This window comes from Cyrtonyx montezumae, unplaced genomic scaffold (assembly GCF_038088225.1).
Source record: "Cyrtonyx montezumae isolate F1298 unplaced genomic scaffold, pur_monq_1.0 scaffold_10, whole genome shotgun sequence".
Lineage (NCBI taxonomy): Eukaryota > Metazoa > Chordata > Aves > Galliformes > Odontophoridae > Cyrtonyx > Cyrtonyx montezumae.
This window is the reverse complement of record NW_027071826.1, coordinates 40025318-40047764: the sequence shown is the minus strand read 5'-3', so window position 1 is coordinate 40047764 and position 22447 is coordinate 40025318. Positions and strand designations below refer to the sequence as shown.

At 39.9% G+C, this 22447-nt stretch overlaps 1 protein-coding gene across 2 annotated transcripts in view; it reads right to left on the bottom strand.

The window, feature by feature from the left end:
- Nucleotides 1-22447, bottom strand: part of ABTB2 (ankyrin repeat and BTB domain containing 2) — a 125776-nt gene that overhangs the window by 41151 nt on the left and 62178 nt on the right. For both annotated transcript variants that reach the window (XM_065754979.1, XM_065754978.1), the window contains exon 2: nt 1728-1874. In XM_065754979.1, the coding sequence (XP_065611051.1) occupies nt 1728-1874 (147 nt within the window). The remainder of the gene's footprint in view (nt 1-1727; nt 1875-22447) is intronic.

Here is a 22447-nt window from a genome sequence, read left to right as displayed (position 1 = left end):
TTACAAACTACATGAGCTTTGCAATAAAGGCCTCAAACACTACATCTTTGAGTAGTGTGACTACCATTACACTGGTCTGAATGATTACTATACATAGCTAGAATCTATTTTTTTCCTTGGGAGAATCCTCTGTTGCTTTACAGTCCCCTACAACTCTCACAGGAAACACAACTCCATTGTGCCCTACAGTTACAATACTGGGAAAGGATGGAACTGAAATAGTCTCTCCATCTCAAAGCCAGATCCTGAGAAAATGCCTTCAACTGTAAAATATGAAATATTTTCAGCATGTAAAATATGAAATATCCTCACCACTCTCCAAAATTCTTAGGAAGTTGTCTGTTCTTTTATATCACAGCAAGTCCCTGAATTTGCCAAACAACCTCCAGCTGAACCCATAAAGTTCTGGCATTGCACAGGTGAGGGGGAAACCCCCACAACGGTTCTATATGTCTATACAGTGTTGGTAGATCAATGCAATACCAAAAGATCTCCACTCTCAGCGTAGCGTTATGTCACTTGTTTGTTGCACAGTACATTCAAGCTTAAGGACCCATTTCAGAATGCCAAAACCTTCTAACATCTCTGCCTTTCCACATCAGTAGCTCCTGACTCTTTGCACTCTGACCATTTTACAAGAACATCGTGAGTCCTCTAGCATTGGTACTAACACAGAAACTTGTGCATTATAGAAGAAATGCATTCGGAATTCAAATTTTCAGCACAGAATAAAGTTCCTTCTCCTTTGCACACTCACCCTCTTTATTTTTTTGGCAATGTTCAGCAACATTAAAAAATAATAATAATAAAAGGGCAGGCAACTGTGTCAGGAGATCCATTCACTAGGTGTAACGACCAAGTTGGCCAAAGCAGGGCTAGGGGAAGAGAGAGAGGAAGCTGTATTCAATCATAGACCCATGCTACAAATGTTCTCTTGTATTTCAGGATAAATAGAGGTGTGTTAAAGGAATTTGAAAACCTCAAATTAAGGCAGGTTGCAAAATAAACGGTGAAACCCACAAACTCCTCACTGGCCCCTGACATTCATTAGCATTCACATGGTAGAAACTAAGAAAACGATGCCAGCAGAAACGTTTCAAGAGAGAGGTAGACTAGGAAAACACAAATCATTTTTGTTTACTTTAAAAGGGCTTTATGAGTAGTCTAGAAATGGAACATTTCATTTGGTTAGCATTAAAAAAAAAGTTTTGAAAAAGTTTTTGTCACTAAAGTGCTCTCAGCTTTTTTTTTTATTGTTTTTGTTTTTTAATTAACCAAAAAGTTTCTCCTTGAATAACCTGCACTCTTGACATTTCCACCATACAAACAATAAAAAAAGAAAAAAAAGAAAAAAAAGAAAAAAAAAAGAAAACCTTTCTAACCATCTGGGGGAGGTGCCACTATGTTCCAAAGAAGTACAAGAAAGCCTCTAGAGGTATCCAGGCAAAAGCATCCATCTTCTAATGGCATTAGCTCCACTAACTATCAAAAAGCTGAAAAAAAATCACATCTTATGCATCTCCGAGGTGAACTAAATATAAAGAAGTCTAATGAAACAACCTGATTTTAATAAACCACACCACAAAACAATTAAACCTTACACAACGTTGGCCAAATACTCCTCACACTGTCAACAGTGGCAGCACTCCCACTGACCTCAAAAGCAGAGGGACCAGCTCTCCTGCTTCATGGAAAGGAACACACACACAGTTACAACTGAAACTTACTCAATTCAGAGATGCTTCCAACACAAGTTGCCAGCAGAGACTGCTCTAAAGTTCGGAGTTCCAGCTGGGCGTAAGCATCAGCCCGTCCATCGCTGCACACAGAGCCGTCGTTGTATGGGCTAAAGTAAGCAGGCAGAGACAGCACACCTAGGGAAGAGAGCAAGAAACAGAGCTGTTACAAGTGAACTTCTGGGAGCAGGAAAGCAAGTCTCCGTACTGACATTAGTGATGCAGAGCTCAAAAATGTTTTCACCTTTTTCAGTCAGAGGACTTGAGGTCTTTAGAACAGTTTAAATAAAATCCAATAGTGCTATAAAGACCACTGAAGTGGATGACACAGCAAAACTGCGATCTAGGGAGCAAGGCTGAATGTTTCCATTGCTTGTAAAAACTAGAAACTGCAGCTGAGATAAAGCTACATGAAAAGCTTCAGTGAAGTCCCTCATATTGTTTATACAAAAACTCAGCTGTGCACATATAGGTTGCCTTTGAACAGTTGCATGCAGACTACTAAGATTTAAGGGCCTAATTTTAAAAGGTGTAGAAGATAACCTCAAGTCCATCTGGGGTAAATGGTAGCTGTAATCTCTGTAACTCTAAAAATAAAGCCATGGGCTATGCCAGCTCTTTGAACCTGCATGCAGTTTCAAATATGTAGATTGTGGTTTCTGTAAGTGTGAACCTTTGGCTTTGCCAAACTACACCCACAAGTTTTGAGGTTGACTATATTCTCTATAAATGACCCCCATATTAGAGAGAGAGAGAGAGATTAGGAAAGTAGTTAAATTGCACACATGCCTTCAGTGCACACACACTCCTTCCATTATCTTCTTGCATACATGACAGTTGATGCAAAGCAACTGAATGGAACTAAAGCTTTACAAACAATTTTGCAAAGTTGTCACTGGAACCTCATCCTACCTGGACCACATCTGCCCTTACAACTCATTTGAATTGTTGATAAATCAGGGATTATTTAGATGAACAGGCTGGGAAAGGTAGCAATGACAGGATAATTAACAACTATGAGACAGTTTCACGTTAATTAGCAAGTTGTCCCTAATTGGGGCAGTCATTTTCCTTCCCTCAGTCACTCTTTTTCTCCTATATCTTCAATCAAGCATGGCAAATCTGCAGCCACATTGCAGATCAGTGCCCACACGGATCCCCAGAATATCCTGCCTCCTCTGCTTTCCTCCCAAAAGCCCATTAGTTGATTGGCTTTTCTTCAAATTAGTGAGTTGAATTGTTTTGCCCTGTGGCCACACGACTGCTCTGTGTGGCACAGAGAAAGGGGGACTGTGACCTCTACATCTGATGGGAGAAAGGGAGCAGGAATATATGACCATGGCAGCATGGCAGAGGGGACCCACTTCCTCTGGAGGCACCCTGCAGTGCAATCCAATGACACCCAGTGTGACTCTGCATCCACAGCACAGCAAAAGCTTTTTGCAGTCAACTCAGCTAGTGTTCTTGTAATGAAGCATGTTCAGTTGCAGCCATATTGCTAATTATGAATCCATCCACAATTCCAGTAGTAGTATATCGGCCTAATTTTTCTGTGATTTTAGGCAAGGGGGCTTATAGCCAACTTCCACCAGTACTCTTACCCTGCTGCATCCCATATTTTCACTTTTTCAACTTTGATCCACGCACAGCCATACCAATATATTTCAGTTTCAGTCCACGTTTCCTTCCCATCTCACCTTCTGACCCCAGTTGAGCCTTAGACGTGGAGACAGTTTGCTCATATTGCAGTGACCTCCTGTCACGTAGGTGCTGTGCTTGTCAAACAAAGCCCTTGCCAGCTGAACTGCAGTATACTGGGCAAGACCTTTGTTTCTTTGTCTTGAAGTTTTCTTTTGAAACTGTATGCTGAATTGATCTCTCCTACTCTTTTCACATCCTCTTCACATCCTGCTTGGTGGTAAAGCCAAGGTCTGCATCAAAAACTTCCTGGACAATCTGAGGATAAGGGAATGATTTATCCCGTTGTGTTTCTTCACTGTGCATCACTGTTAGTTAATGGGGAAAACTCTGCCAATGCCCTTGTAACCTGAATAATTAGGAAGTCAAGGCTTTAAGAGCAAGCAGAAGTGATGCATTCAGACCAGAAGAGCTTACTAACTACACTGTAGCCTCCTATACAGAGCCTAAGCCACTTCCTTTTCCACGTTAGAGCTATGAAAGGATGTTTTAAGACATATGGATTGGATTTATGTCAGAAGGAGAACAAAAATAGACTGATTTGTCAAAAGTTTTAAATAGAGGCATATAATTCTACAGGGGTGAAAACAGAAACTGGCAGTTACTTTATTAAACCACTCAGGGCATAAAAAACAAATATATATTAATAACAAAACTGTGCTTATTTCCTTTGCCAGCCAGTTTCAGTTGGTTCTGTTTTCTAAAATAAATGTAAAGATTTGCAGAATGATTTAGATTGGCCCAAATGTGAAACTACACCTTCTCAGTTGTTTGGTTATTTGTTCACCAGGTGCTGTGGGTAAGAGGAAACAGAAATGATTTATTTACTTTTGGAAAAATTGCTCATACAAGACAGTTGTGGGCAAGATTTATGTTCTCACCTGCTGTGTTACAGCTGAGAAATATCCTCAGTGTACCAAGGAGAAGTAAGGAAGTTACTAAGCCTCTGGCCCTGTGATGTCACCTGGGATTTTCATAGGATGATGGTAGAGGATGAATCAGGCCCTCCTAACAGAAGGCTTCCCAAAGGCTCACCCAGTCTGGCAGGTTTTGTTAGGTCCTGAGCAAGCCCAGGAAATGGAAATTACATCTCAGTGCTGCATTTGAGAGGGACTGAGAGCAGACACTGGGCAGGCAGCAAAGCAGAAACTTAATCCACAATTACTACTGAAGAGCTTTCTGGCCCTCAACTTGCACTGTGCTGATGAGGATTTCTCTTTCCATATATTTCCACTAACTGCAGAGTTGGAAAAGCATCACAGCCATTCTGTAGATCACGAATTCAGGCACAAGAACATCTGCAGACAAGCTTGGACTACTGGTATGATAATTAGGAACACATCTTCTTTTGTTTTTTTTTATTAAAGACTATTTGATAATAGAAACAAGTGCATTGCAATGTCTTCTTGTACCCCAAATGGTAGGATCAGCTCTCCTCTCACTCAAACAAAAAGTTTGTAGATAAAGCATATGAAGGAGGTAGAGGCAGTTTCTATTTACACCTAACATTCACATTCCTGTATTTTATTCTTTTTTTTTTTCTAATATTTGTGGCAACACTGATTTCAATCATGGCTAATTAAATAAGTAAAACTATAACTGAAATACATCAATTAATATCTAAACACTCTTTATGTTTGAAATCATGGCAAAACTGCTGATTTACATCCTGAAGTTCAAGAATGTTTTTTCCCACAAAGCAACAGTGTGGAACAGCACCTCATTACCGTGCAGGAATGAGCCACTCAGGCACGTACACCTCCCTTCTTAGATTATCTGATGTGGGCTGTGTTGTGCTTTGTTCATATCTCTGGCTGTATCTTGGCATTCTGGTCACAATTTTTAATTACTCAAGATTTTAAATAAGGATCTAAGCCCAAACAAAGTTAGTGAGAGGTATTAATTTCAGCATGGGTTAAATCAAGCCTAAAGAGTACAATGAGTTAAGAAGTCACCTCTCCAGGATGGTGTGAGGCAACACCCTGTAGCAGCCCAATTGAAAGCACGTTTGTAGCGCTGTGATTAAGGCACAGCTGGCTAACAATTTGCTTCTGATATTTCCATAGCCTTTGAAATAGCAGCTGGAAATAAAGGCATATTTATCCTAACTCAGTTAATATATGAAACCTGGGCATTTGCTGCCAGTGATCTTAAAAGGCTTCACAACTGGGTGAAATTCCAGTTAAACAGTTCTTTAAACTGAAATTATTCTGCTTGCCCACAAATTTTGAAATTGTTGTCTGTAATCTGATGCATTTTAAACAGCAACTGAAAATGTTTCCAAAGTCTGAACAAGGTCCAGGGAAAAAGTCTGTTCACACCCTTGGACATCTTTCTACTTTAAGAGGTGCAGCAGCTCTGCTGAGAGCTTTGGCTGTAATGTGACAGCTCATGCAGTGTTGCTTAGTTTCCTTGACTTGGGCAATTGGTCCAACCCTCAAGCAAGGAATCTTTGGTAAGATGCCCTGAGTCAAGCCCAGTGCTGTTAACTGAGAGGCTGGCACCAAATTCTGCTCTTTTGATATCAAAATACAAGGAAATGCAAAGACTTTTGCCTTTAAAATCTGAATGTTTAAAAACCTTATTTCAATTAACTTTTAAAGTACCCATGTTATCTTCACACTTTAGGCTGCTTGCACATTACCTTCATGAAAAAGGACTACCCACCATTTTTACCTTGTTGTAATCATTTCCTCTGTGCTTTCTCTACTTTAATCTAAATCTTTTGTGCTGGGACATAACTTCCTAAAGATTAACACATCAGCTGTTTGAGGACTTACAAGATGTCTGGAGGTTAAGATGGGGCCGCTCACAAGTGGCAAAGGGCCAATGGGGCTTGTCTGGAAAGCACTCCAATTCTGCTGTCTGGGATTCCTCATGGAAACTGCCCAGGGTACTAACTCCATTATTTCAGAAATGCACAACTTAAGATCTCAGGAGCTGGCTGTATTCATGACAGTTTAGGCAAAGAATCAGAAATATAATTAGGACGGGGCTTACGCTGCAAACCACCAAGCCAGAAAAGTACACATTTTTTCCCCCTATGACAAACATAATAGGGTCTATGAGACAATACAATGTGCATTGATTTTTCCCTTTGTCCAGAACAGAAGTGAGTTCTATGGGAAAGCATTCTCTTTGTGAATTGTATGTGCATTGCATCTAACAGTGGGGATCTTTACTGGACGCTGCCACAATACAAACTAGAACAGGAGAGACATTTCTATTTGACAAAAACAATTAGAAATGAAAGCCATTGGAACATTTGGGTTTCTCTTTAAACCTTACAGATTGTTTCTATATGCTCCTGATGCAAAAAGTCACATACATGAAGTCAGAACTGCCGTGAATATGAGTAGAACTGCTGTGCCACAGAAGTGTCTTAGGAACTTAAACATAAGGAAAAAATATGGCCTTGGTTTTCAGCATTAACATATTTCTGCAGCATTTGGCTTGTGATGAATTCTCTAAGAAATGTTCCCAGAGGTGAGAATGATAGCTGCCCCCCAATGAGCTGAGCTGTGATTTGGAATTTTGAAGACAGACAGTAATGACCTGACTACACTGAAGTGAACAGCCAAATCCCACTCATTTCAATGCACCCGGTAAAAATCTCACCCAATTGCAATTGCAGTTCCCACATTGGAATTTGGCTGTGACATCAGGATGGCTGTCACCTTGCACAAAGTCCTATCATTCTTCATGGCAAGGAGCATTCAAGGCTTTCTTCGTTTTTTTGTTTCTCATTCTACCGAGCAACACAATGCCATGCAGTTTCCTCTTGCCAATCAACTCAGTACAGACCTAGAGCACACAGTACCACCTAGAATTAATGCCAACTCCTACTACTCTGTTTTCTCCTTGCCAAACTACTATCACACACTGCTACAAATCAACCCTCTTACTTTATGAAATAAGACAGGCTTATTCTGACAGAAACTAAAGAAACAAACAAAAAACTTGAAATAACAGGCAATCAAAGTGTTCCTGATATATCATTCTGAAATCTAAATACATCAGGCTATATAATCAAGCACAGTCATGCTACAGATTGTGAGAATGACTTGTGATCAGGAAACAATACATATAATACATATAATTGCTAACATATAGGAAAATAGTACGCTGCTATGAAGCAGGCAGGAAACCCTTTCAGTTTGTCTCTGTCAGCAGTACAAAAAAATCAAACACAGTTGCTTGTATCTGCGTACACATTAAATGGCAATACTGAATTGAAAACAGGAGAAAAAGCAAAAGACAAGAAAGCTTCAGAACATAGAAAGATCTTTAAATATTCTGCAACTGAAGAGCAGAATCACCCCACTGAAGAGCTGCTGTCCTAATTACATGGTTCTGGATGGATCCAAGTGATTCACTCACACAGCCCTTAACATAAGCTCCCTGGTCTTGGTCTAACTGCCTGTAAGGACAACGTCAAATCAATTTTTCCACATCCTTATTCACAAACATGACTAGACTTTATTATCAGTTTACTGTTGTGACGCCATCTGCGAGGACCAGGACTTTCAGGTGCACCATGGCATGCCAAGTCATGGAACAAGACTGACCCAGCTGCCTCATATGCTCAGATACACAGCAAGAGCCCAGCTGGCAGCAAGCAGTAAGAGGTGAAAACAAAAGCTTAGGTACTGGGCAGGAACACACGCAGAAACTTGTACCACACCCTCACACAGCCGTTGGGCTTGAAACACGAGTATGCCCACTGTTTGGCTGGACTTCAGGACTGTTACCAGAGATGCACTGTCTCAAAGTATATGCTCTGATCCTTGCTGTTCCTCAGTGCCAGCAGGCACTACTTGACTGAAGTATCAAAACAGCCCAAAACAATTTTAAAGTACCCTCACAAACCACTACTCCTTTACTGGAGTCTAGGTCACTGTAGTACGTCACGTTTCAAAAGCAGGTCAGAGCAGTGGAGTTCCCAGTACTACAAAGAGCTAGGGAATAACTGCTCAGTAGGCACCACCAGGGAAACAGTAGAAGACTATTATTAGTTACTACAAATCTTTAAATGTTTCCTTTCTCCTACATAACTATGTATTTATAACCACACCTTTGAACATGATGCATCCTTGCCTCATTTTTGCTAGGAAAATGATGGAATTGGGAAGGACTTTGGAGTGAAGAAGGTAGGAAGTATCTGGAAGAGCAACTACATTTGTATTCATCTGTGACAGACAGGACTGCAAATGAATATAAATGTAGGAGAAAGGCCTGGATTTAGTACTGAGTCGGTACTTATTGAATCATTAATCCCACTTCCATATCCCTGTGGTCTTCCGGACAACCGCTAGCCTGGCTTGGACTCAAGTGCTTAATTGAACATGAGCTCAAGGGAGTATGTCCTGGGTTTATATTTAAATGACTGCCAAAAAACATTACAATTTTTTATCGTTAGCAGCAGCAGCATACTTTGCAAGATAAAAGGTATCAGTGGTTTTATGAGCTGGTGATTATCCTCATTTCCATTTCTTCAGTGGGGAAACAGGGACAAAAGGAGGAGAAGCAACTTTTGAAGCCCATGTATCAGAACCAGGTCTTTGCAAAAAGTCCAAATCACCCAGTTCAGAAACTGTTTGGCATTAGAACTTTCCTGCATGAAACTGGCCAACACTGAGCAGAAGAGGAAATACAAAACCAGAATTCTTTGTCAAAAAATTAGCACAGTCCAACAGGCAGGGAAGACTTACCATTAACTGGTAAGTCCAACCAATGAATTTACTCAGTGTCCTAGTTCACCTTTCTGTAAAATAGGGATATCACTTTATTCCTGTTAAGGGTACTCTGACAGAACAACTTCATTGTTTCAGTTCTTTCTGATTTTATTCCTTTATGCTACTTAACAGCAGTGTCCCCATTTCCTGTATGTGTCAATAGGACCTTTTTTTTTTTGTCCCCTAGCAACAGTACGTCTTTCATTTACGTAACCCTTTTTACCTTCAACAATCCCACAGCGCTCTGAGACACAACAGCTACTGAGACGAAAGACCACAGTATTATGGCAAATGTGTAATACCACATCAGTGGGGCTTCTGATACAAGAAAAGCTTTATCCAGATGATAGGGTTAAGAAAGGCAAAATGGATTTTAACCTAACAGAGATTCTGGTGAATACAGTGGTGGGACAGTTATTCTGACAAACATGGCAAAAAATGATGTATGAATATGAAAGGTAAAAAAGATAAAAAACATATAAATATTTATATGCACAGTGGTACCTCCTCAAACACTGAATCCTTCAGCGTCATTACCATGGGGATCATTAAGAAGAGTTTACTATCACTTCCTCAATTGCCTTGAAATTCCTTAGATGTCTCAAATTTACTCAAATTTAGTTCCTTCTGTCATAAAAACAGTTTCACTTGGATTAACCAGGAGTGTAGCTTATGCCTAATAAGACTGCAGGCACTAGCTCGTGCCCCAATATCCTCTTACAATACTCCCTTCTAAACCATTCCTTATTGTTCACTGTCCTTCCTGAAATATGGTCTTTGAATCATGCCCAGTTCTCCAGATGTGGTCTGACTAAGCTCTTTGTACATGCCATAATGACCCCTCTTTATTTGCCTTCAATTCTTCTATTTATACATCCCATGATCTGTATGCTTGCCAAATACAAGGAAGATAGTAAAATTATATCCTCTGTCACTCTCAGTTCCTTTTCTCAGGGAATATCTAGATAGAGAATCTGACCAGGACAGTCCTCCAGAATAACCCCTCCAGTCTACTACTAGCACCAAACACTCCCTCTGGAGTAGGAGGATGTTTTCTCCAGAGCAGAGTGTAAGTGTCACTGCCCTAGGAAAGGAATGAAGCCCTGTGCTGTGTAAGCAGGGCACATTGCATGGACTCAGGCAGGCCTCCTGAGGCAGGGTGGTGACAGGGGAGCCCTGTGCTCCACCAACCCATATGGCATCACACAGCTATTTCAGGGTCATCTTCTGAAAGTATGACTCTACATGGCCCCTGCCCATAAACTTCCCTGTACAAATAAGACAACGTCCTGATAAAAATCTACCTCCATTAGATCCTCCTAGCTGTAGCAAACATGTCACTAAAATAAAAGTCTAGGTACTGTGGTTACTTACTAATAAACATCCAGACTGCAATTATATGACTCAATGACTTAAAATATCAGAGCCACTTATTCAACATGCATTTTAAAGAAGCTGTGAGGAAATAAAAACCCAACAGTAAGCAAACTACTGCTCTAAAGGACAGGACTTCTTACATGAGTCAAGGGTTGCCTCCATCAGCTGTCAGCAACAGAGGCCCTCTAATGCACATCTAAGCAGTTTTGATTTTTGCCAGGTTGAAACAGGCTCCTGTCACTCAGTTCTACATTGACATTTTATCTAAGCGGAATACAGCCCAGTCCTAAGACCATAACATCTGGTCTCCAGAGGACACAGGCCTGGAGTCCTGCTAAGATGCTCATATACACGCTATGTTTGTAGTTGATAACGATTCAGGGTTTGACTCACTGAGCAGACAACACTAAATTTAGGGTGGGCATCCTAGATAGTTTGCAACAAAGTAGGCAGGAAAGCACACATTTCATACCTCACCTCCAATGCTGTCATCAGCACAGCTACAACAAATTAGTGGTCATGCCAGCACTAGCTTGCATGAGACATTTTGTCATTTTTATCCCAATTTTTTAACCATTTTTGCCCAACGTTAGCTTTGGTCAGAATAAGTTTTTAGGACAAGTGTAAACACAGATCTCCACCACAAATATAACAATTTTTGCATTTGATATGTGCCATTTGACAGGGCTTATTTACTAAGATTGCTTTTTTCTGTTTGATCAGAAATTTAACACTAAAGAGCAACAGCAGAAGTGCAGTTGAGGAAGTCCAATTATTTACTGGCTGCTGAATTTTGTTCCCTATCTGCAAGACTGTTTCACACGTTGTCTGTAGTACTAAAGAACCAGCTCCTACCATCTACATTCATGCCTGGCTTTCTTCAATGCTGTATCCCACTTGCTCCCGCTTCTAGTACCTGTTTTACTCTCTATTTTGATGCTTGTATCCTTCTTTATTGCCCATCCATTATCACCATATTTGCAGTTTTCCATGGCTCAACACCAACTACAAACAAGGGTAGATACAAAACCTATTTTTGAAAGTATCCCTTGGGGTAACAACAGGGTAAGAATTTGGCAACATTTTTAAAGCCCACAGGAAAAAAAAGGGGGGGAAACATTTCCACGACAAGGCTCTGTCCTGTATCTTACATTGTATAAATGCCAAATGCATTTCAAAGTCTCTTGGTTGCAGCCATTTATAGTTTGTATAAAAAGCATAACTTGTACACTTCCATTAGAGCCCTAAATATAACTGCCCCAAGCAAGTATTCACTTTTCAAACAGTACCTCTTTGAATTTTGTTTTCAAAAGAATGCAGTTGCCATTATATTATTTATAGAAATTTACATTAAGATCTTGGTTAGGAAACCACTCAGATTAATGGATCCCCAGCATTGTTTTAAAGCTCTAAATAGCTCTGAAGAAAAGCAGGTTGCCTGTGTTTTTATTACAGAACAGCATCTTTTTTGCATAAGCATAAATAGCAGCACTGTACAGTCCTCAGACAGGGTGGGCGTGGCTCTCTAAAGAATCTCAGAACACTGCCACATGTCCCTTTTATTTTGTTCTTTTTAAAAATACAGCATCTGTGTAGAGGATGAAAATTAGAAATCTCGATGTTTTTAAACAAGGAGAATACGTTTTTATATATTTATTACACACGTGCACCATATCTTTAACAGATTCAGTCATGTAAAAACTTTTTTCTTCCTACAACTTCTTGCACACCATAATTCCAACTATGCCATTTTACATCACGCAGCACCCAAAAAAGTCAATCTCAGTAGCAGAGAGAAGAATCAGGCCATTGCCAGCAATTATTTTCTTGACACTTGGAACAAAATGATTTGTGGAGGTGACCAACCTCCTTCAGATAAGATGATAACAAACAGGAAAAACTGCCTTACTGCAGAAGTAAAAGGGAAAGTATTTTATTTTTAGAAGGAGACAGGTTCTCATTACTTAACAAAACTGCATTCATAGAGGGATGCTGACAGTGACCCCAGAAGCAGCAACACCAAACAACTCTAAGAATGAGCACACATGTGCCTGAACAGCTCTGGCAAGAGTGCAGCCAGCACTCCCAATACAGAAGTGGTCGTTCTCACAGACAGTAAGACAAAATAAAGAAAATTATTTTGGTTCTCTCTCCTGTTGAAATCACTGAATTAAGTGCTGTGGAATCCCTGCTGCTAGTTGCAAAATAAAGTGGCATTTCCTGTGCTTTCTGCACAGGAGCAGCTCAGCTCCATGCCCATCACTGCTGGCAAATTCTGAGGGATCCACAGGGGGAGGCAACCTCTGGGGTGACTATAAGCCTATCTGAGACTGTGAGGCACTTTCCTCTATATACTTTGCAAAATTAGGACAACCCGATTAATCTTCCAAGTATTCTTGAATTATACTTTAAGATAAAATAGCTTGCTCGCAGTCAAACAGCAGAATCACAAGAACCTGCTTAACAGAGACAACCCAAGGAAAGACACAAACTGGCCACAACCAAAAACAGGCAGATATGCGTTATTCTGCAAAGCTCTCTCCTTTTTCAGCTGTCATAGGTGCTCCAACAATGAACAGGGATGAATTCCTGTGAAGGCATTTTATGGCAGTGGCTGCCATAAAAATTGTGAGAACCTTCCTGCAATTCTTAAAAAAGTAATAGAAAACTAGATATCAGAAGAAGATACTCGGATAATTTCCCTGACAAAAAAAAAATTAATAAATGATCATAACTTTGTCAATAAAACTTCTATACTCATTGGACTGTAAGATAAAATTGATATTTTTTATTTTGTTGGCTCTCTGCTGAAGCTAGGCCATGCTGCTCTGTGATGCAATTCTCTCCCAGACAGCAGCATGCAGCATCTCTACTGCTGTGTAGCAGAGGTGAATGGCACAAAAATATTTGAAAAGCAAAGGTCCATATCACATAAATAATCCCATACTACATAAGCAAGCACTTTTTGGATCCAGCTGTTTATATGCAAGCACTATACTCTACTAACATTAATTGCTTTGACTATTGACAAGAAGTGTCTGAACATGGGAGATGCATATGTGAGGAGGCTCAGTTGCCTAATAATACGTTTTTCTCAAATGGCACTCTGCTTTTTTCACCAAGTTGGTAAAGCAACAATTTGAATGAGAGACTGTCCTTTTAAAACAAGAGAAGCTAGAAAAAGCTGGAACTATACTCCACTGTCATTCCAGTTAGGGAATGCAAAAGTGCAGATGTGAAATGAGTAAAAGGCAGAATAGAACAAAGAACACATCACTAGGCCCTAAAACCTCGGTGCTATGGAGTTTGTGGAGCCGAGATTCTGTTTTAGACTCATCTCTTCTAAAGAAGAAATTTAACAGTAGTGGGTAAAGGAAATGAATGCAAAGCAAACTCAAAGAGGCTGAGAATAGATGCAAGGAAGAAGAGGGAAAGGAACTAAGAAAAAGCAAACAAACCATTACTTGATGAAAGAAAAAAAATCAGTGAAAGAATGGGAGAGCACTGGAAACAGTTCAATAAGGAAGAGCCACTGCATTCTTAACATATACCTGAAAAATATTTTTTTTTTCTAAAATTTTCAGGATCTTGCACTACTTATAATGCTCTCTAACTCGGTATCATTTGACTCCCTTCCCCTCACATAGCTCTTTGAAAAGTGACATAATAAATAAAGGGTGATACAGCAGAATTCAGACCTGCTGCCTCTAAATACTGATGGAATCTGATAACCACAGAAGCTGTCTGGGCAAATTTATTCAGTTTCCAGATGCACCTCTCATGGCTAATTTCAAGATCAGCTTAAGATGACACAAAGATTAAAAAAAAAAATATATCAGGTTTTGATATTCTACTTTGAACTCTGAAAACACCTGATTTTTTTCCACAATTTTTTAAATTTTATTTATTTATTTACTGTTTTACAGATTAGGGCAAAATAATAAGCCAAACACTAACAGAAAAATGCTACAATTTCCTTACTACCCATTTTTTTTTTTGTCATTCTTGTCACCTTTCTGCCCATTTCTTGCTAATAAATAAATCACCCATCTACTGTTACGGCCCTCCAGGCCTGACCACTGCTGCTTCATCTCAGCAGGAGCCAAATGATGATTGAGATGCCAATATATTAGGCTGTCCAGATTCAAAGAAGGATAAGGAACAAAGCATTTGTGCAGAGCAAAAGATAAATTAATATAAATCAAGCGCTGAGCTATTTTCTGTGATGGATTAGCACCTTTCTTTGACCTAATAAAGTCAAGAGGTCTGTGTGCTGACAGCAACTAATGTGCAAATATCTGTGCTCAGTTAAGCCAGGAGGAATGCTGATCTCCTGCTCACTGTTACTCTATGTGTACATTGCTGGGTGTCTCATTCAGGTGTAAGCATTCAGTCTCCTACAAAAAACTGGTAAACAGAGAAAAAAAAGATCAGTGGGAGTCAAGTCCAAACCTCTATTTCTTTTGAAATACACAGTATCTAGAACTGCATTATGTAGTGATTAAAAACCATTACTGAACTGGCAGGTGAGAAAAGCTGCAGCTTTTGGAAACAGAAAATATATCAAAGACTTGCTGCTATCATATGTTCTACTATTCTCACTTCCAAGATACAAAAGTTGTCCAGAATTGTCAAAAGCAGAAAAGAGCCATGCTTCCCTTATGTTTGTGTTTGCAATATGAGCCTCTGTGTTATGTCTTGAATGAGGTGCCTGGACATTGGATTAAGTAAAAACAAGCTTTTTTACCCCTCAGCTGTTCTCACAGCCAGGTCAGGATCTGCAGTACAAACAAACAGCACGGGAGACTCACATCACAGCTCTCACATCAACCTACCCCAGAGGTAACTGGCACTCATATAACCTGCTGTCTTTGTCTGGAGACTGGATCACCTTTCGCCCTCTCTGAAGAGCTGACCTGACGAAAGATCGTTCTTATAACATCCTTCAGGCCATATTTCATCCATATGCCTCTGCATTACTCATTCCATGCAGACTGCCACAAATAAAAGGTAGCATCTCAAAGACAACCACGGCATTAAAAATGAGCCAAAGGCTTGGTACTTTCATTACCACCTACACTGTTTTAAACTTCCATTGAACTACTTCCAGTAATGGAACTGCTGTGCTCTCTCCCCTGACCCTGAGCTTTGTGCTCTTGCCATCCACTTTTGTCAGAATTGGCATTTGTGCAGCTGTTTCACAAGATGCTTCAGGAATCACAGAGACGACTCTCCTGTTATCTCCCTTCTCTCAGGAGGGATTCAGTTGCATCAATTCCCTGAATCAGTATGAACACTGTATAAACACACAAACGCCAGCACAGGCATAACAGAAGCAGTGGGAAAACTTGTTTAGGGCAAAAAGGAATAGGTGAGACTGCAGCAACCCAAATTTAGTTTGTCTTAAGCTGCCATGAAGGCACACCCTTATATTGCCACCACATCTTGCAGAAGTAATATAAACTGCCAAAATACAGAAAAACAATCAGGATCCTTTAAGTATCTCTTTTTGATTTTGGAAAAAAAAAAAACATAAGAAAAGATTTACGTTTAGAAATTAGTAGAAAACTTATCCACAGTTCTGGCAGTCTGAGGCAAATTGAATTTGCCAAGTACAAGAAGTTGTTTATAACAAAAGAAACAGAACTAGAAATAGTTCCAGAACATTTATTATGATCCACCTGACTGCAGCCAAAATATTACATCAGCCTAGATAGCCTGAGAACTGGAACAGTATTACTCTCAAATTAGCAAGTTGCTTGGTGCACCAAGCAGGGAGAAATGGTTTTGCAGGAGATCTGGGTTCCCTCCCTAGCTTTGCTACAGACCATGGGCAAGCATGCCTCAACTTACTATCTGTAGCCAGCAAAAAAGACATTCCTCTCTTTACTCCTTAGTTATTTAGTTATTTATTTTAAGAGGTCTTAAAGAGGACCAATAGTATATCTTGCTACCACTTTCAGAATTTGCAGTGTTTATCCTGGTCAGGGTCCCCAGTTGAACTTGTAGTCACTAGTTACTACTCCACTACTTGAGGGATGCATATAAACATGAAATTGGAGGTGAACCTTCTTGTTTCCTACTAGAAGATGGATGAATGCAAGGTGCTTCCAATCCAAAAGTTACATTGGCCATTTTAGCTGGCACTGATGACAAGTTAGACTCATTAGTGTCAGTGTGCAAAGGAATTATGTGTGCAGTGCTGCACTTAAAAGGAAAACACAACATAACACACGTAAAAAGGGAAGCTAATTCTTGAATATTTTAAGGATGATAATTAGAGCACACTTTTTCAACATTCAGACAATGTCACATCAAAACAAAACACTGCGCTGAACTAGTTACAATATAACACCAGCTCATGCAATCATGTTCTTCCCCTGCCAGTGCAATTAAAGCATGCATGTTCCTGATTTAACCTACAGGGTGACTTCTCTCATCAAGCACAATTGATAAATTACCTATTTTATGAGAGCCTAAGTTGCCAAGAATCATAAACTCTCTGAAGGAGCTGGTATGAGATCATTAATTCTACAGTGCTTTCACTGTTCCTTCTAGTAACGAGACAGGCTCGGCTGCCACATGTAGTGCAACATCACCAAAGCGCGTTGATGATGCTAAGGATCTGATGGTTGGCCTAGATGCTTGGGAGACAGCAGTTATTTCAGAATCTTCAGTTAGGCAGACATTCCTACAGTGCTTAAATAACAGTCTGAAGCATATTCTCATACCATCATTTTCAAATGAAGTCAAAACTTCCATGTAATTGTACAGACAAAATCCTCAATTAAGGAAAAGCAGGTAGGAAATCCTCTGGTCACACAACATGTTTTTGTTCCCTAGTGCAATGCAAATGCCAGGATAAAGTAATATCCACTTCCATGAAATTTATTAGCACCCACTATGCATGCTTTCTTCCCAAAGATTTATATTTATACATAAGCATAAATATTTGGTAATATGTCATTCTTCAGAAAGAGGATCTTCAGGAAAAAGCGAAATGGATTTTCTGATAATTTTTTTTCTACTTTCTCTCTCACATTCCATGCACACTGGAGCATTCTGATGAAAGAAGAGTTCAGCTTATGAAGGTTCACATGTTACAATGGTGAATCCTCTTAAAAAGTTCCAGTAATCACCCAATAATCTCCCATGAGAGCTGACGTTTTGCAAAAAAAAAAAAAAATATATATATATATATAATCACCTCTTAATCCTTTTGGGCTGGAGGAAGCTCCAGCATATAATGATGAAACAAAAGCATTTAACATCTGAGTTTTCATTAAATCAGCAGAAATCTGCCAAGGATTAAGAGGATCCCTTCAAGCTATCAGCAAGTTTTCTCTTCATCAGATATTTCCACAAATACCAACAGATATACCTCCAGATGAAAAAATACAACTCGTAAGTATGCACAGCAGAGATTTCCAACCAGACTTATAGATGTTGTGCCTTCACCAACTTCAGTTAAATGATCTCGTGTTCTGACATGAGTAAGAACTGTTTCATCAACCCACAACAAGTTTGTCACTTACAAGCTTGATCTCACCATACCTATGGTCCATGTCAAGTCTAAATCAAACCATCTATCTCAAAGACGCTATATATATCTAATTTAGACTTTTGATTTGTGCTACCAACTGTCTTTTCAAGAAATAAAAGTTCATCTCTTATATCAGGTGTTACTCCCAAATCTGCCTATTGTATTTTATAATGAAAGGAAGTGTGCTTAGATATATTTGTATTTCCCTTTTCCCCAATAAGTACTGAGAAAGAAAATACATTTTTGCCTATACATGCACACTGCCTCAAATCTGAGAATGGGATCTTTGTTTTGCAGTTGCAGGCAAAGGCATCAAAGACCTTGTCCAGCATTGCTTCTCAGGATTGAGGCAGAGCAGGAAATCCAGTGCTCAGCAAGTCAGGCATGCTCCACAAAAGAAAGTGGGAAAAAATAATGGGTTATCTACAGCTCTTTTCCTATTTTGGAGTATTAACTGCCATAGTGGTTAATATAAGATGCAGTATCCAGAAGAAATGCATCTTAACAGAGCAGCGTTATGCAGCATACTACATTGTGCCTGATTTACAGCCTAAAAGATCAAGACAATTTTATGTGGATGTAGTTTATTTAGTATCTACAGCTAGGAGCCATAAGAAAATACATAAAAATAAACAATAATTAAAAGTCATTCAAATCTCAAGTCTACCTCACTATTAATTTGGTTACCTCCTGGATAACTTTCTTTATGTTCACTTTCTCTTAAGAGATAGAGCCATCACAAACTGCATCACTATAAAAAGAGAATGAAAGAGTTTAGAAACAACTGAATCATGAAGTATGCCATTTCTCCTATTCTGTCTTTGTTTAAAGGAGCATCACTGCTTTGCCTCATTGCTTCTGTGCACCAGACTAACAGCTTCTAAGATTTTTCCACAACATTATCCAAACCCAGCACAGTCCTCTGGATGATTTTTCCAGTGTACACATATTCCCCCAGCTGACTTCTTTCACTTCCAAGTTATTGTACCATCAGAATGACAACATGAGATTTATTATACTGTAGATGTATCTTAAATAACCCAGAGAGGCGCTGACATTCCCTGCTCTCAATGGGGCCTATGCAAACCCCTCTCTCCTGCTGGAAAGACAAGCTGAGATCACAATGATGTCGATTTTTTCAGCAGGGGACGATTAAAAACAAAACCTGGGGGGAAGGTAGATATTTTTAAGGAAAACTTCACTATTCTCAATCAAAAAGGAAAACTATTTTGAAGTAGCATAATAAACCATCCATCTGTGCTGAAACAGAGGTTATAGTGGGAAAAGACTTAGTAGGCTGGAAAGGCAACAGTAGGCTTAGTACATAGCTCATGGGACACAGCAGCAGAAATACTGAATTTATTCCAGTCTGCCGTTCAATCATGTGACTAAGGCATTTCCCTCAGCTTTCTCATCTGTTAAACAGTTAACAATGCTGCTTCCCACTTATGAGGCCTCAGAGATGCCTGCAATATGCTCTGAGAGGCAGAGGAAGGAAGCAGTATGGCAGACAAAAAGCTCTCAGAGCAGTCTTCACAGAGGTGAGATCCTATTGTTATAAACACTGAATTCACAGTCCAATGAGATGAAAAGCCAAATGTCAGTTCACTGCTTTATATAAAACATAGCATAGTGTATCAGCCTCAAAGCAAAGCTACTTCATAACTCCATTCTTTCTCCAGAAAGTATTCTTAGAACAAACAACCCAAACAACAAGACCATGTCAGAAAGTTCACAGCTTTTTTAATGGAAATGTTAGACTGCAATGCAAGCAGTTCACTGCAAGGCACACATTACTGCAATTGCAGGTTTTTGTAGTCACAACTGGAACACTAATTCCCAACCTGCACAGGGACAAGTAAAAGAAGGACCCAGAAGCCCTCTATCCAGATCCACAATGTGGACACTGTGGCTGACCACTGACTCTGCACTCACAGTAACGTTGATGGCCTGATGAAAGCACAACATTTTCATATTGATTGAAAACATTTCTAAAACCACTTATTCAACAAATAAGTAGTTTTACCATGAGTTAGAGATAAGGCTGAAACCCCTCTGTGCTCTCCTGGCCTTTAGAAGGCTGACAGAAGGCAAGCCTGGACAAGCAATGGGAGCAGGCAATACATCAGTAATGTCATCAGTTACACACAGGGGAAATTCTCAATGCCAGCATGTGACTTGAGAAAAAATCCATTGTGGTTAGACTAGAAGACCAAAAGCTTCAGCAACCATCATCACACCACATTTTACACAAAGCCTCACTTTGTTTGAAACGCCCAGTCCTGCAGCAGCAGGAGCACGAGGCTGGGTGTGCCATGAGGTGAGCTACAGAGGGATGTTGTTCCAGGCACAGCAGTGCAGCACTGGACTTCTCAGATCATATACTGGGGGGTGAGGGGGTGTCTTTGGTTCAGAGGGACTTTCAAGGAGATGTCTGACTCCATGCCTCCTTTTCCCCACCTTTGAAATCAGGAATAACATGAATGCTTTTACTAAATATTCACATTTTCAAAGGCACCTAACATGGAAGGATACACTCTGCGTATTTCTGCAGCAGTGTCTGACCAAAGACTTTTTCTGTTTCATATTTGTACTGCTTTGGTAACAGATGAGTCAGGTTAAATAGAAAAAGGAAAATGAGTACACTGGAAGGAGGGCCATAGGTGGATTAAGTGAGAGTCCCAGTGTGTCCCACAGGAGAGTAGGTTCCTGCAGGTACTCAGACAGCAGAGGCTCCAGAGAGGATCATTTACTGTAACTCTGCAGTGAATAATGAATCCACAGGGCTTCCAGCCAGGAGCATGTGATCCATAGAACTTCTTAGCAGATGAAAAGGCCTTTTTCCAGCACTGCTTCACTAGATGGCATCGACAGATACTTCGACGGCTGAGCTATGCTCAGGTGTTCCACTGTCACCTTTTTCATGGAGCCAATCCCCACTGAAACTGCCCAGCACCACTCACTTATTATCTTATACATTACATTATTTGTTACCTAGGTTGTCATCTTTAAACGAAAGTTATTTCTTCCCTTGCAGTTTTCCACCACATAATCTACCTGTCTCTGAGCAGATTCAACTGATGGCAGCGACATGAGGCCAGCTGGGGCCCATAGGCCTGTCCCCTTGGGGCTCCCTGGCACTGCAAGTCTGAATTGCATCCCAGTGTACTTTCTCAAATAATAGCCAAAATAAAATGGATTGTTTAAACATGTAAGAGAGACTGACTTTTATTTTTTATTCTGAGCCCATTCCTTCCAAGACTAAAAGGCAAGCAAGTGGTCACTTCAGCCTCTCTGCTGCCTTTCACAAGACCATGACTAAGGGCTGGCAGGCTCACAGCCAGACTCTGAAATGGATGAATTTTCCCTCCTCGCTCTTATAAAAAGCACAACATCTTGGCTCGCCTTAATGCCTCTAATCTCTTTTCAACATTCATATATTCTCCCATCCAACTAGAAAGCAATTGCTGCTGTTGCAGTCTTTTTTTTTTTTTTTAAATAAACATCCCTTATTCGTTTTGTTATTCAGCATCATCTGTGTGATCCCACATGATGGAATCAGAGTGACTTTGGAACACCCATAAATCACACCACATAAAATAGTCAGAAATAACTTTTTCTTATTGTTAATTTGTTTTACAGCCTCTCATTGCAACCAGCTTAGCCTGCCACGTATAACATCTGGATTGCTATCTGTAATAGAAGAAAAAAAAAACAAATAGAACAAGCACTAGCTGCAGCTCATACTGCTGGAAGCCAAGGGTGAGGGAATGGCAAGGAGACAGTGCTTGCAGCTATTTTCACATTTGCAATGTTCCAAAATAACAGAAACATTTTAAACATCATATTTACTACAACAAAGAGATTAATTATCTGTCAAGTTATGCCTTCCCCCCCCGCAGAAAATAATAATCACAACTATTTATGAGATTGTAACACTGACCTCCTGCATGTTCACACAATTACTGATCTCTGTGCCATAGCAAATATTTAGGAGAACAGAATAGATGTCAATCCTCCTCTGTTCAGCACAAGGAATGTCAGTCTCTTTTTTCTCATACTTTACTTTGGAGGCTTTGCGTTTAACCTGTCACTTCCCAAGATGTCACACACAAGCAGGGTAAATGTCCCAAAAATATATTCCACTCGATACCACTCTCAACTCAAAGAAATTTTACATCAGCTTCACTGAAATGTCTCAGCTACACACTACCTGAGGAAAAGCCAAATCATGTTCTTACACAATCTTTCACCAACTAGGCCATAATGGGTTGGGGTTGTGTGGTTCAAGACTATACAGAAACCAGGAGTGAAACTGCTGCTTGCAGATCTCATTGTATCTTCTGAAAAACAAACAC